Source organism: Phyllobates terribilis, unplaced genomic scaffold (assembly GCF_046119375.1).
Source record: "Phyllobates terribilis strain yellow unplaced genomic scaffold, ASM4611937v1 Scaffold_115__1_contigs__length_5345438, whole genome shotgun sequence".
Lineage (NCBI taxonomy): Eukaryota > Metazoa > Chordata > Amphibia > Anura > Dendrobatidae > Phyllobates > Phyllobates terribilis.
This window is the reverse complement of record NW_027362875.1, coordinates 2520945-2535389: the sequence shown is the minus strand read 5'-3', so window position 1 is coordinate 2535389 and position 14445 is coordinate 2520945. Positions and strand designations below refer to the sequence as shown.

The 14445-nt window shown below is 44.9% G+C and overlaps 2 protein-coding genes across 2 annotated transcripts in view; both read left to right on the top strand.

The window, feature by feature from the left end:
* Positions 1 to 14445, top strand: part of LOC141201401 (uncharacterized) — a 54028-nt gene that overhangs the window by 35233 nt on the left and 4350 nt on the right. Inside the window, exon 7 of the mRNA XM_073663393.1 lies at positions 8609 to 8695. Within this exon, the coding sequence (XP_073519494.1) occupies positions 8609 to 8695 (87 nt within the window). The remainder of the gene's footprint in view (positions 1 to 8608; positions 8696 to 14445) is intronic.
* The window catches only part of LOC141201435 (uncharacterized), a 345711-nt gene continuing 332145 nt past the window's right edge, over positions 880 to 14445 (top strand). The window contains exon 1 of the mRNA XM_073663425.1: positions 880 to 955. The gene's annotated coding sequence lies outside the window, so the exon portion shown is untranslated. The remainder of the gene's footprint in view (positions 956 to 14445) is intronic.

The following is a 14445-nucleotide window of genomic DNA, read 5'->3' as shown; positions in this document are numbered from 1 at the left end:
TACTAGATCTGCCTAGGGGTTTCCACTCCCCCTTTCCCTAGTGTTTGGGCTTCCACCACCTCTTCCCTTCGTGTTGCACTTGACCTTTCCTACACTTTGAGTGACAGCAAGTCTCCGCTGCAGATTTTGACCAATTGAAATGTAATTACATGCAGTAGATCGTAGCTCCGCTCCGTACACCACGTACATGTGCGGATCTGTACACCTCGTACACACACGGCTCTGCTCCGTATACCTCGTACACACGCAGCTCCACTCCGTACACCTCATACAGGCGCGGCTCCGCTCTGTACCCCTCGAACACATGCGGCTCCGCACTGTACCCCTCAAGCACATGCGGTTCCGCTCTGTACCCCTCGAACACATGCGGCTGTGCTCTGTACACCTCAAACACATGCGGCTGCGCTCTGTACGCCTCAAACACATGCGGTTCCGCTCTGTACCCCTCGTACGCACGCGGCTGCGCTCTGTACGCCTCGTACACACGCGGCTGCGCTCTGTACGCCTCCTACACATGCGGCTGCGCTCTGTACGCCTCCTACACACGCGGCTGTGCTCTGTACCCCTCGTACGCACGCGGCTCCGCTCTGTACGCCTCGCATGCACGCGGCTCCGCTCTGTACGCCTCGTACGCACGCGGCTCCGCTCCGTACACCTCGTACGCGCACGGCTCCGCTCCGTACACCTCGTACACACGCGGTTATGCTCCGTACACCTCGTACACATGCGGCTCTGCTCCGTACACCTCTTACACACGCGGCTCCGCTCCGTACACCTCGTACACACGCGGCTCTGCTACATCCACACTGTAAACCCCTCCTGACCCCACACATAAACTTCAGCTCATCCAGGCCCCTGATCATGTGACCCCTGACTCCTCCCCCTCCTGTGACCTCATCACAGGTCCTGTGCGCACAGAGCAGCCATATATGTGGTGGCGGCTCTGCAGGTGGAGGTATGTGCCGTCTCCATTACTCCCTATCAGGATTAGCCATTATTCACACTCGTGTGTCTATTTTGTGTCTGTTTTTCTTGCATGGTGAAATAAATCATCCCTCTGATTGACCGCTGGCTGCTTGCAGGGAGGCCGCTGACAATCAGTGTGATGGCGTCAGTCACTTCCCATCAAGAAAGCAGAGCCAAAGAGAAACCGCTGCTCCGTCTACGTGACTCATCAGGAGCCGCAGAGTCACTGGCAGGAGCAGTCCGTCACCGCTCTGCTCAGACACCGGCTCAGATACGGTCCGTGGACAGTCCGTTCTTTTTCCTGGACCTGTTCTCTTGAATGAACGAGTTTAGTCCACAAATCACCGGAGGGAAGAACAAGAGAATATCCCTAAATAATCGACTATGTCCGTGTTCACACCACGAGTGCAGCGCTCAGGCCGAACCTCCTCCGGTCCTCAGAGCAAAAGTCATTAATGGCCGCCATAAAAATCCACTTCTTCTTCCGGCATCATCCAGGATCAGATCCACAGATTACTGCTTTATACCAGAATCAGTAATTGTATTATTACATAGAATTATTGATGACGTTACATCTTCTCATCTTCTTCTCATTCAGGTCTCTACAATATCAGATCCCCTCAGTGAAGAGCTTCTATATAAGAGAATTTTCCTGTCAAAGATGGATATGGACAGAGACAAGATGGCGGAGAGGATATTACACCTCACCCTAGAGATCCTCTTCCGTCTTACTGGAGAGGTGAGAGATTCTGATGACGTCACATTACATCATTCTTATCTATGGAAATAACAGATGGACAGAACTGGAGAGGTGAGGACTCTGGAAATGTCTGTAGTGAGATTTATTAACGTGTCTCTCCATAACCAGGATTATACAGTAGTGAAGAAGACCTCTAGTGAGCGCTGTCAGGACCCTGTGTCTGAGGGATGGGGAAGACCCCTGAGCCCAATCACAGGACCTCCATCTCACCCCCTGATACATGAGGACATCAATGACCAAAAGATCCTAGAACTCACCTATAAGATGATTGAGCTGCAGACTGGACAGGTGACACTGCTGGGAATGCTGGGACATTATACAGTAATGCTATGAAGGGATTGGGAGGATGACGGTATCATTGTATGTGTCAGGTTCCTATAAGATGTCAGGATGTCGCTGTCTATTTCTCCATGGAGGAGTGGGAGTATTTAGAAGAACACAAAGATCTGTACAAGGACGTCATGATGGAGGTTCCCCAGCCCCTCACATCACCAGGTAATAGGACTAAATACACACGGCCTATAATTATCTGTAAGTAAAGAATGAATTCAGTCCCTGTATGTGTTTCCTCCAGATCTATCCAGTAAGAGGACAACACCAGAGAGATGTCCCCGTCCTCTTCTTCCACAGGACTGTAAACAAGAAGACCCCAATGTTCCTCAGGATCATCAGGTAGATGGAGAGAAGGTGTCATGAGATCTCCCCTATGATGTGTAGACGGCGGTGAGGGTCTTGTGCTCAGTCTTGTTTTATTCACCAGTATTATATGTTTTATACTTGTGTAATGAGAACGGTGGAGATGGCAGGATTAGAGCTGATCATAGATGGGACTTCTCCATCTGTCTGTGACTTTTACAATATTTGTTTCAGGGTGAAGATCTGACCCATATTAATACTACAGAGACATATGTGAGGAGTGATGAGCGGTGTAAAGAGGAGATTCCTACATATGACCACCCAGGTGAGTAGTAACCACTAAATGCAGAGAAGTCTCAGATTTAAAAAAATTGTATTACATGTAAGAATCTGTGTCCTGTCCGGATTTGTAATCTTTATATTAATTGTTTATTAACCCCTTACTGACAATGTCAGTAATAGTACATCTCTGTGCCCTGGGCCTTATGGCTAACCCCCGATAATATGTGCCAGGAGCGATCCCACAGCGGTACATTAACCCCCAAAATGCTGCGATCTAAGTCGATTGCTGCATTCCGGGAGCAAGGGGAGGTAACCCCTCTTACCTTGTATCCGGGATCCCGTGCTGTGTCTGCTGGGTCCGGTAGTTGCCATGGTGACGTGATGTCGTCATGACGACATCCGGGTCACCAGGCATCAGCAAGTTAGTTAGATCGTTCTCAGTGCACGTTCTAACTAACTTGTGCCAGTGCAGGACTGACAGCCTGCATAGCGCAGAGATGCTCCTGCATCTCTATGCTATGCAAGTGATCAGGCTTCAAGAAGTGAAAGTCCCAAAGCGGGACAAATTGTAAAAGTAATTAAAAAAGTGCCAGAAAGTGGGTAAAAATTGTAAAAATATTAAAAAAAATTAAAAATAATGAAAAAATAAAAATACTGTACCCATAAATAAATATTATTATAAAAAAAAAAACATTAAAAGTACACACATTTGGTATCGCCACATCCAGAACGACCTGACCTATAAAACTGTCCCACTAGTTAACCCCTTTAGTGAACACGGTAAAAAAATAAAAAGCAAAGAAAAACAAAGAAAAACTGCCAAACAAAAAATGAAATAAAACGCGATCATAAAGACGAATGTTTGTCCTGCAAAAAACAAGCCACGATACAGCTCCATCAGCCGAAAAATAAAAAAGTTATAACCCTCTGAATAAAGTGATACAAAACAATTTTTTTTTATATAAAATAGTTTTTATTGTATAAAAGCCCCAAACCATAAAAAACAAAAAAAAAAGTGGTACCGCTGTAAACGTACTGACCCGAAGAATAAATTTTACCACACGCGGAATGGCTTAAAAAAAAAAAAAGCAATTCCTGAATTGTTGGTTTTTGTTTATTCTGCCTCCCAAAAATCAGAATAGAAAGCGATCAGAAAATGTCACATGCTCGAAAACGGAACCAAGAAAAGCGTCAACTTGTGCCGCAAAAAACAAGCCCTTACATGACTCTTCAGCCGAAGTATGAAAAAATTATTTTTCTGCCTTTTAGGGTGTGACAGCTGCCAAATATAGAAATCCGATATGAGTCTGGTATCGCTGTAATCACACCGACCTGAAGAATAAAGTTGTCTAATCACTTATACCGCACGAGGAACGGTGAAAAAAATAAACTCTAGAGTTAGGGTTGTGCTAGAGTTAGGGTTGTGCTAGGGTTAGGGTTGTGCTAGGGTTAGGTTTGTGTTAGGGTTAGGTTTGTGTTAGGGTTAGGGTTGTGCTAGGTTTAGGGTTGTGTTAGGGTTGGGGTTAGGGTTGTGTTGGGGTTATGATTTTTTTAAAAGTAAAGAAAAAAATGATGACTAGTGTTGAGCACAAGTGCTCGCTACTTGAGTTTGCATCGGGTGCTCTGGTATACACCGAGTATCGCGGGTGCTCTAGTAACATGCTCGAGTTTCTGCCCCATATGCTTCGCGGCCAAAAAAACCTTGCGGGGATTGCCTGCCATGCACGAGCGATCCCCACATGTTTTTTTTGGGTATCTTAACAACCGTGAAACATGCGGGGCGGAGACTCGCACATGTCACTCGAGCACCCGCGATACATGGTGCATACTCTAGTACCCGATGCAAACTCAAGTAGCGAGCACTTGCACTCAAGACTAATGACAACTTATTCAATATGATGACCTAATGTTATCAAATTCTCGTACCTCTGGGTTCAAAATGTTCACCATACCCCTTGATAAAATCCTTAAGGGTTCTAGTTTTCAAAATGGGGTCACTTGGGGGGTTTCCACTATATAGGCGCATCAGGGGCTCCCCAAACACTACATGGCGTCCCCTCTTGATTCCAGCCAATTTTGAGTTCAAAAAGTCACACAGTGATCCTCTCCTTCTGAACCCTGCCGTGCGCCCAGTGTATTTTCCCCATATATGGGGTATCTGCGTACTCAGAAGAAATTGCACAACAGGTTTTGGGGTCAATTTTCTCCTCTTACCCCTGTGAAAATAAAAAAATTGGGGCTAAAATATAATTTTTGTGGAAAAAGTTAATTTTTTTTTATTTTCACGGCTCTACGTTATAAACTTCTGTGAAGCACCTGGGGGTTTAGGGTGCTCACCACACATCTAGAGAAGTTCCTTGAGGGGGTCTAGTTTCCAAAATGGTGTCCGTTGTGGGCAGTTTCCACTGTTTCGACACTTCAGGGACTCTCCAAACGCGACATGTCATCGGCTAATTATTTAAGCAAATTTTACGTTCAAGAAGTCAAATGGCGCATCTTCCCTTCGTGCGCTCAAACAGTGGTTTTCCCCCACCTATGTGGTATCGGCGTGCTCAGGAAAAATTGCACAACAAATTTTGCGGTCAATTTTTTCCAGTCACCCTTGCGAAAATAAATAAATTTGGGTCTAAATTAACATTTTTGTGAAAAAAAGTTAAATGTTCATTGTTTTCTTCCACATTCCTAAAATTCCTGTGAAGCACCTGAAGGGTTAATAAACTTTTTGAATATGGTTTTGAGCACCTTGAGGGGTGCAGTTTTTAGAATGGTGTCACTTTTGGGTATTTTCTGTCATAAAGGCCCCTCAAAATCACTTTAAATGTGATGTGGGCCCTAAAAAAAAAGTAGTTTTGTAAATTTTGTTGGAAAAATGAGAAATTGCTGGTCAACTATTAACCCTTATAACTTCCTAACAAAAAAAAAATTGGGTTCCAAAATTGTGCTGATGTAAAGTTGACATGTGACAAATGTTATTTATTAACTATTTTGTGTAACATATTTCTCTGATTTAAGGGCATGAAAATTCAAATTTAGAAAATTGCGAAATTATCAAAATTTTCTGACTTATTTTCAGATTTTTTTTCACAAATAAACGCAGGTCATATCGAATAAATGTTGCCACTATCATGAAGTACAATATGTCATGAAAAAACAATATTGGAATCAGTGGGATCCGTTGAAGAGTCCCAGAGTTATTACCTCATAAAGTGGCACTGGTCAGAACTGTAAAAATTTGCCCGTCATTAACGTGCAAACAGCCTTCGGGAGTAAAGGGGTTAAAGAATACTGCCACTTAAATGATTTTTATGTTACACCGACATGGATACTGTTCTTGTGGCAAGTGCTGCAGGTCAAAAATATCTGGAATGAGTTCGTAAACTTAAAGCGCACCTGTCAGCAGGATTGTGCTCAGTAAACTACATACACTGTCTGGTGGGTGACATTACACTGGTTAATACGATACCTTGTTTGATGAAATCCGTTTTGTGGTTCTTGTGTAATCTTTACTTTCAATTTGGAGATAATAATATGCTTCGGGGCGGCCTGTGGGGGGCGCTTATCTGGTGCGCTGCTTACATATTCATCTGTATGCTCTTATGACAGCTCACTGTGCCGTCACTGACCTGCCTCCTATTTTACCTAGGACCCGCACTACTAGATGCATTATGTAAAATAAAATATGAATTATATAAAATGAATTTTATCGATCACCCATGATAGCACCACGAGAGAGGCGATTCATCCTTCCAGGACAGGATACCCACAGGCTTAAAAGGGCAGCACCTCTCCCACAGATCAGTTGTTTTCCTGTCCTTGATGAGTGAACCTTTGTACCGGAAGATCATTCTCCCAGGCCCAGACGGACGGTTCAGGCAGCGGTATTTTCCCTGCCTCGGCCAGTGCAGGGTCCCTAGAAGCTCCACAGTGGGTCCAGGAGGACTTTCACGGTTGTGTGCGGGTGCAGGTGAGCAGCATCCCGGGCGAGGATGGCTTGGCTCATCGGGTGTTGGCACGCACCTAGAAGCGAGATACAGGGCAGCAGCATGTGCAGTGCTTACTTGGAATTCATGCCAGCTGGCATTTTCCGGTCTGAAGGCGCGCCTCTCTGATGCGAAGAAGGCGTGTTTGATGCCAGGATGTGCCAGAGCAGCATGTTAGCAGCGGCCGAGGCGTGCCCAGATAGCGCAGCCACTTGACCGGAAGTGTGTGGGCCTGTAGAGGTGGGGAATAGCGTTTCTCCAGCTTCTAAATGACGGCAGGAGCATGGTTCGGTGCTTCCTTGCTCATTGTTCCCTCCAGAATAATAGATATCACTGAGCCGCAGCAGCCGCCTGATAAGAAGCCCCAGAAGCAGGCGGAACAGCGTCGACCCCGTAGCAGTAGTTTTGGTGGCAGTGTCTGTGAGAGACGGAGGTCTGCGGGCAGTGGCAGATCCAGTCAGAGGAGCTCCAGGAAAGTAAACGAGTTTTCGGCCTCTAGAGATGGTCTTTTGGCTGAGGTGGGTTCCCCTCTAAATCTCGTACTATTTGATTGCCTCACACTGGTAAGTGATCTTTGTGAAAGTTCACTCAGTGATGTAGCCTTTCCCTTTTTTGTCAGTTATTGCCAGGGAAAGAAGTGTACAGCAAAGTCTAAGCGCAAAGAGTGTGCGCTTTGCAGAAATCTATTGCCTGACTCCAACCAAAAAAAAACGTTGCCAGTCTTGTATAGAGCAGACAGTAGCGGAGGAGACCACTAACTCTGCCACCGATTTAAGATCAATTATCATGGTGGAAGTCCCTTAAATCTCTTTCCCAGGAAGAGGTTCATAGAGGTAAGAAGAGCCAAAAGGGCTAGCCAGTGGTCCCGGGGTTACATGTGTCTAGCGTTTCAAATAATGATGACGAATCCTCCTCAGACGGTATCGCTGGCATTCTTTGTTTTCCTATAGATGAGATGGACAAACTCGTAAAGGCAGTTTGGACCACAATGGGGATAGTCGAGTCAAAACTCGAGAAATCAGTTCAGAACATTATGTTTGAAGGCTTGGACCAAAAAAAGCATAGGTCATTTCTTATGAATGAAAAAATCTGCCCCATAATTTAGAGGGAATGGAAAAGATCTGAAAAGAGAGGCTCCCTTCCCCCATCAATTAAGAGGAGATATCCCTTGGATGAGCCTTCCTTGTCAAACAAGGACAAAGTCCCAAAACTGGATGCGGCCATAGTAAAGGCGGCTTAGATGTACATGGGAGATGTTGACTGGTGCTCTAGAGCCAACAATGGCTGTTACATGTACAGCCAGATCCTTAATCATCTGGTTGGATCATCTGGAAACCCAGTTAAAAGACACAATGTCAAGACACAATATCTTGGCCACTGTCCCACTTATGCGAGGGGCTGCAGCTTTTCTATCTTCGCTTCGGCTGATTCAAGTTTGTTTAGCTGCAAGGTCAGCAGCCATTTCAAACACTGAGGCTGCGTGCCCACGTTGCGGATTACAAGCGTTTTTGATGCGGAATTTCCGCAGCGTAAACGCTTGTAAAACGCTTGTTAATCCGCACCCCATGGTCCCCAATGAGAATCCGCAAGTCCTATGCCCATGCTGCGGATTTTTCCGCAGCGTTTATGCTGCGTTCAAAAATCCGCAGCATGTTCATTAATTCCGCATGCGGAATTGTCTTGTGCAATGCATTAAAAACGCAAGGCAATTCCGCATGTGGAAAACGCACGATAAACGCGCAATAAACGCATGCAGAATTCCGCATGCGTTTTTCCGGGAGAGGACTTGCAGAAATGAAGCAGAAATTTTCTGCTTCATTTCTGCAACGTGGGCACATAGCCTTATGGTTAAAATGTTGGCCAGGGAAACTCCAGGCTAGAATGAGACTGTGTGCCATTCCGTGTGAGGGGGAACACCTATTTGGCCCAGCTTTAGAAAAGGCTGGCAATGCTAAAAAGGGATATCCTAACTTGTCCATTCCAGCCTACAAGCGATCCTTCCGGAAAAGAAGGTTCACTCGCAGGAAGACCTCCACAGATCAAGACAAATGGAAAGATCAAAGAAGAAAAGGTAACAGCTTCATGTTCGGAACCTCTTCCCAGGATTACAAAAAGTCAGTGATTTCCAGCCCAGGTGGGGGGAGACTTTCGTCCTTCTTCCCGGCCTGGGAAAAAATATCGGGAAACAGTTGGATTCTCTGCCTGATAAAATCCGGTCTAGAAATGGAGTTCCACTCAATCCCGCATGGAAGATTCGTGGTAATACCCTCTAGGTCTTTGTCAGCAGAGCAACGGGCCCCAGAGGCCGAAGTCTCAGCTGGTACAGAAGGCTGTCCTATTAGAAGTTTCAGTGTCAGAAAGAGGGAAGGGGTTTTATTCCCCTCTCTTTCTAATCAAGAAACCAGACTGCTCTTTCAGGATGATAATAAATTTGAAGGGCTTTATTCAATTCCTGAGAATCCTTTCATTCAAAATGGAATGTGTAAAATCTGCAATTCCCAGAAGAGGTGATGGCCCATCTCCGGGAGAAGAATGTATTGATTATCCTGTATTTGTATAATTTTCTGGTTGTATTCAATTCGACCCGGCATTGCACTAGTCAGTTACAGGAGGTGATATCCACCTAAGAATGTTTAGGTTTCCTATTGAACCTTAAAAAGTCAAAGATAGAGCCCCTAAAAATACAGGACTATTTTGGGTTTCTGCTGGTGCAGGAGTATCATTTCCCAGGCGATAGAAAAGATCCGAGGCCGGATGTTAAGGGCCCTGAAATTCCCCATCCTGTCCCTTAGAAGCGCTGTGTCCCTTCTAGGTTTCTAACTTCATGCATTCCGGCAGTCTTGTGAGCCCAGTTCCATACTAGAGCCTTGCAGTAGGATGTGTTAAGAAATGACATTTCCTTTAGAGGACACCTGGAATGAAGGTTGACGCTATCCCCAATGTCAATGCAGTCCCTCCTTTGGTGGCTGGATGTCACTAATCTGTCGAGGTGGGCTCCCTGGGTAAATAAAGTCACACAGTTGTTCACCACGGATGTGAGTCACAGGGATTGGGGGGCTCATCCAGAAGACGTAGTAAACCAGGGCTTTTGGACAAGGGGACGAGAGAGTTTTTTCCTCAAACTTGAAGGAATTACTTGCAGTTGAGTTGGCAGTAAGAAGACTCCTTGTGTTCCTACAGAGTCATCATGTCAGGGGCTTTTCATGGTTGAGGACAATGTCTGTCACTGACTCGTGGGTCCTCCTGCAGATTCCAAATCTCCTCTCTGGGGCCAATTCACCATCCACAAGTAGCCAATCTTCATTTGATGGCGTGGCCTCACCTTTGAAAGAAGGGTGCTCCAGGCTGTGCTCAATCCCTAAATTCTTAATTTTCTCTATAATTCTGTCATGGTGCTGTCATGGGTGAGTCTTAGTTACTTACCAGTAATGTGTTTTTTTTCGGAACCCATGACAGCACCCTTATAATCCCTCCCGTCATGTGTGTGTGAGCACTTCTTTCACTAGTGTTATAAGTTCACAGTTTTAGTTGTGATTTGTGGTGCGGGTAAGATTTGTGTTTTGGCAACAACCAATGGAGGTCCTATCGTGCTCTGTAATCCAACTGATGCGGAGGAGAGGTGCCAACCTTTTAAGCCTGTAGGTTTCCTGTCCTTGAAGTGCGGATCCCCTCGCTCATGGTGCGGTCATAATCCTGTTATCGGTAAGACTTTATAATGAAAAATCTGAGAACAAAAATCGAAATGCTGGGTGAAATTTTCTGGTTCTGCACTGTATTATCTCAATAATTAATTATATTATTCTGAAAATAAAGTCTAAAAAAAGTGTTAAACAATGCAAGAAAAAAATTCCCAAATGCCCAATTCTGCCCATAAAAAATAGCTTAATTTGAAAGAAGAAAAACAAACCTGGCATATTTGGTATCACCATTTCCATAACAACTTGTATGTATAAAACTATTTCAATATTTATGTAGCATGATGAACAGACTTAAAAAAAGACTATGTCTGAATTGCAGCTTTTGCTTATTCTGCATAATAAAAAAAAAATCAAAAAGTGACCAAAACACAAAAAAACACCATTAACCCCTTTAGCCCCGAGGGTGGTTTGCACGTTAATGACCAGGCCAATTTTTACAATTCTGACCACTGTCACTTTATGAGGTAATTACTCTGGAACGCTTCAACGGATCTCCCTGATTCTGAGATTGTTTTTTCGTGACATATTGTACTTCATGATTGTGGTAAAATTTCTTCGATATCACTTGCGTTTATTTGTGAAAAAAACGGAAATTTGGTGAAAATTTTGAAAATTTTGCAATTTTCAAAATTTGAATTTTTATGCCCTTAAATCAGAGAGATATGTCACACAAAATACTTAATAAATAACATTTCCCACATGTTTACTTTACATCAGCACAATTTTGGAACCCCAATTTTTTTTTGTTATGGCGCTATAAGGGTTAAAAGTTGACCAGCGATTTCTCATTTTCAACAAAATTTACAAAACCATTTTTCTAGGGACCACATCACATTTGAAGTCACTTTGAGAGGTCTTTATGACAGAAAATACCCAAAAGTGACACCATTCTAAAAACTGCACCCCTCAAGGTGCTCAAAACCACATTCAAGAACTTTATTAACCCTTCAGGTGCTTCACAGGAATTTTTGGAATGTGGAAGAAAAAAATGAACATTTAACTTTTTTCACAAAAATGTTACTTTAGACCCAATTTTTTTATTTTCACAGGGGTAACAAGAAAAAATGGACCCCAAAATTTGTTGTGCAATTTCCCCTGGGCACGCAGATACACCATATGTGGGGAAAAAACACTGTTTGGGCGCACGGCAGGGCTCGGAAGGGAAGGAGCGCCATTTGACTTTTTGATTGTAAAATTTGCTTGAATAATTAGCGGACACCATGTTGCATTTGGAGAGCCCCTGTGTGCCTAAACATTGGAGCTCCCCCACAAGTGACCCCATTTTGGAAACTAGACCCCCCAAGGCACCTATCTAGATGCATAGTGAGCACTTGGAACCCCCAGGTGCTTCACAAATTGATTCGTAAAAATGAAAAAGTGGAAAAAAAAAACATTTTTTCATTTTTACGAATCAATTTGTGAAGCACCTGGGGGTTCCAAGTGCTCACTATGCATCTAGATAGGTGCCTTGGGTGGTCTAGTTTCCAAAATGGGGTCACTTGTCAGGGAAATCCAATGTTTAGGCACACAGGGGCTCTCCAAACGCAACATGGTGTCCGCTAACAATTTGAGCTGATTTTCCATTCAATTTGTTAGCGGACACCATGTCGCATTTGGAGAGCCCCTGATGTGCCTAAACAGTGAAGCTCCCCCACAAGTGACCCCATTTTGGAAACTATACCCCTCAAGGATTTTATTAAGGGGTATAGTGAACATTTTGAACCCAGAGGTACGACACAGAATTTGATAACATTAGGTCATCATATTGAATAAGTTGTCATTACTCTTGAGCGCAAGTGCTCGCTACTTGAGTTTGCATCGGGTACTCAGGTATGCACCATGTATCACGGGTGCTCAAGTGAAATGCTCGAGTCCCCGCCCGCATGATTCACGGTTATTAGACACCCCAATAAAAACATTCGGGGATCGCTCGTGCATGGCAGGCAATCCCCGCAAGGTTTTTTTGGCCACGAAGCATATGGGGCGGAGACTCGAGCACCCGCGATACTCAGTGCATACTCGAGCACCCGATTCAAATTCAAGTAGCGAGCACTTGCGTTCAACACTAGTTGCCATATCATTATCTTTTTTTTTTTTTTTTTACTTTTGAAAAAAAAACAGCCTCAACCATAACATTAGCACAACCCTAACCCCAGCCCTAGCGTTTATTTTTTACGCCGTTCCTCGTGTGGTATAAGTGATGAGATTACTTTATTCTTCGGGTCGGTGCAATTACAGCGATACCAGAATCATATCGGGTTTTAATGATTGACAGCTGTCACACACTAAAAGACACATATTTTGTAAAATCTAGTTTTTGCATTGCCATATTTTGGCCTACAGAGTCATGTGACGGCTTGTTTTTTGCGGGATGAGTTGACGTTTTTATTGGTGCCATTTTCGGGCATGTGACATTTTTTGATCGCTTTCTATTCCAGCTTTTGGGAGGCAGAATAAACAAAAAACAACAATTCAGGAATTGATCTTTTACATTTTTTTATTCTACTCCGCGTGTGGTAAAATTGATAAGGCAGCTTTATTCTTCGGGTCAGTACGTTTACAGCGGTACCACATTTATATTGTTTTTTATGTTTTGGCGCTTTTACACAATAAAAGCTATTTTATAGAAAAAAATATTTTTTTGCATTGCTTTATTCTGAGAGCTATAACTTTTTTATTTTTCGGCTGATGGAGCCGTATGGCAGCTTGTTTTTTGCGGGACGAGATGACGTTTTCAGCGGTACCATTTTTATTTTTTTTATATTCGTCTTTTTGATCGCGTGTTATTCCATTTTTTGTTTGGCGGTATGATGATAAAGCATTGTTTTTTGCTTTGTTTATTATTTATTTTTTTATTCTGATTGCCTGCATAGCATAGGGATGGAGCACCATCCCTGTGCCATGCAGGCAGTCAGCGCTGGACAGGGAGAAGATAGTTTGGAGATGCACTGCGCATGTCCAAAAAATCTTCCTGCTGTTTGGTGACCCGGATGTTGTCATGACGACATCGGGTCCCCATGGCAACATCCTGGAAGCCACGGCAGACAGCGCTGGAGGCCGGAAGAGGAGGTGAGTATACCGATCACCTCCTCTTAGCCACTGCAATGCTGCAATCGACTTCGATTTCAGCATTGCGGGGGTTAATGTGCTGGGAGCGGTGCGGGACCGCTCCCTGCACATAGTACCGGGTGTCAGCTGTGACAATCAGCTGACATCCAGCGGCGATCGCGAACGCACAGCCTGTGTGCGCGCGCAATCGCGATGACGTACTAATACGGGTCAGGCTCTTAAAGCCCAGGGCACTGACGCGTATTAGTACGTCTTGGGCTTTAAAGGGGTTAAAAACCACAGCTCGTTATGCAAAAATAATTCCCCATATACAAGTAATAGATCACGTTGTCAGAGGCCTGTCAATCTAAGACAGTGGGCGGAGAGAAACCGCCGGGAACCCGCCAGTCCGACTAGTCTGTTAAAGTATGTATTTCTCTAAAACGCCGTAGAGTTTCAGAATGAAACTTACCTGGCTGACATCATACAGCCAGTGTCTTCTGTACGCAGTCCGCGCATTGGGAACCACTGGGGACCAACATGGCGGCCACGGGGGACTTTACCAGATCCACAGCTGCAATAATAACTCATGGGGGGAAAGCGATGTGTACCTAACTATTTAAATGCCACTCAGCCACTGCTGCTAAAGGCAGATGCAGCCTGTGTAACAAAATTCCTACACCGCTTCAACTGAATGACATAATTTTAGATTATGTCATTGCACATAGATTAATAAATTCAGGCTTGCATCTGGTTTAATGGCAGGGCTTCACCGTTCATTACCATACAGCTCCACCGCGCTGCTCTGCTCCACCGCGCTGCCCTGCCCCTCCGTGCTGCCCTGCTCCACCGCGCTGCCCTGCCCCTCCGCGCTGCTCTGCTCCACCGTGCTGCCCTGCACCATCGCACTGCCCTGCCCCATTGCGCTGCCCTGCCCCATCGCGCTGCCCGCCCCTCCGCACTGCCGTGCCCCACCGTGCTGCCCTGCCCCATCGCGCTGCCCTGCCCCATCGAGCTGCCCTGCCCCATCGAGCTGCCCTGCTCCACCGCGCTGCCCTGCTGCACCGCTCTGCCC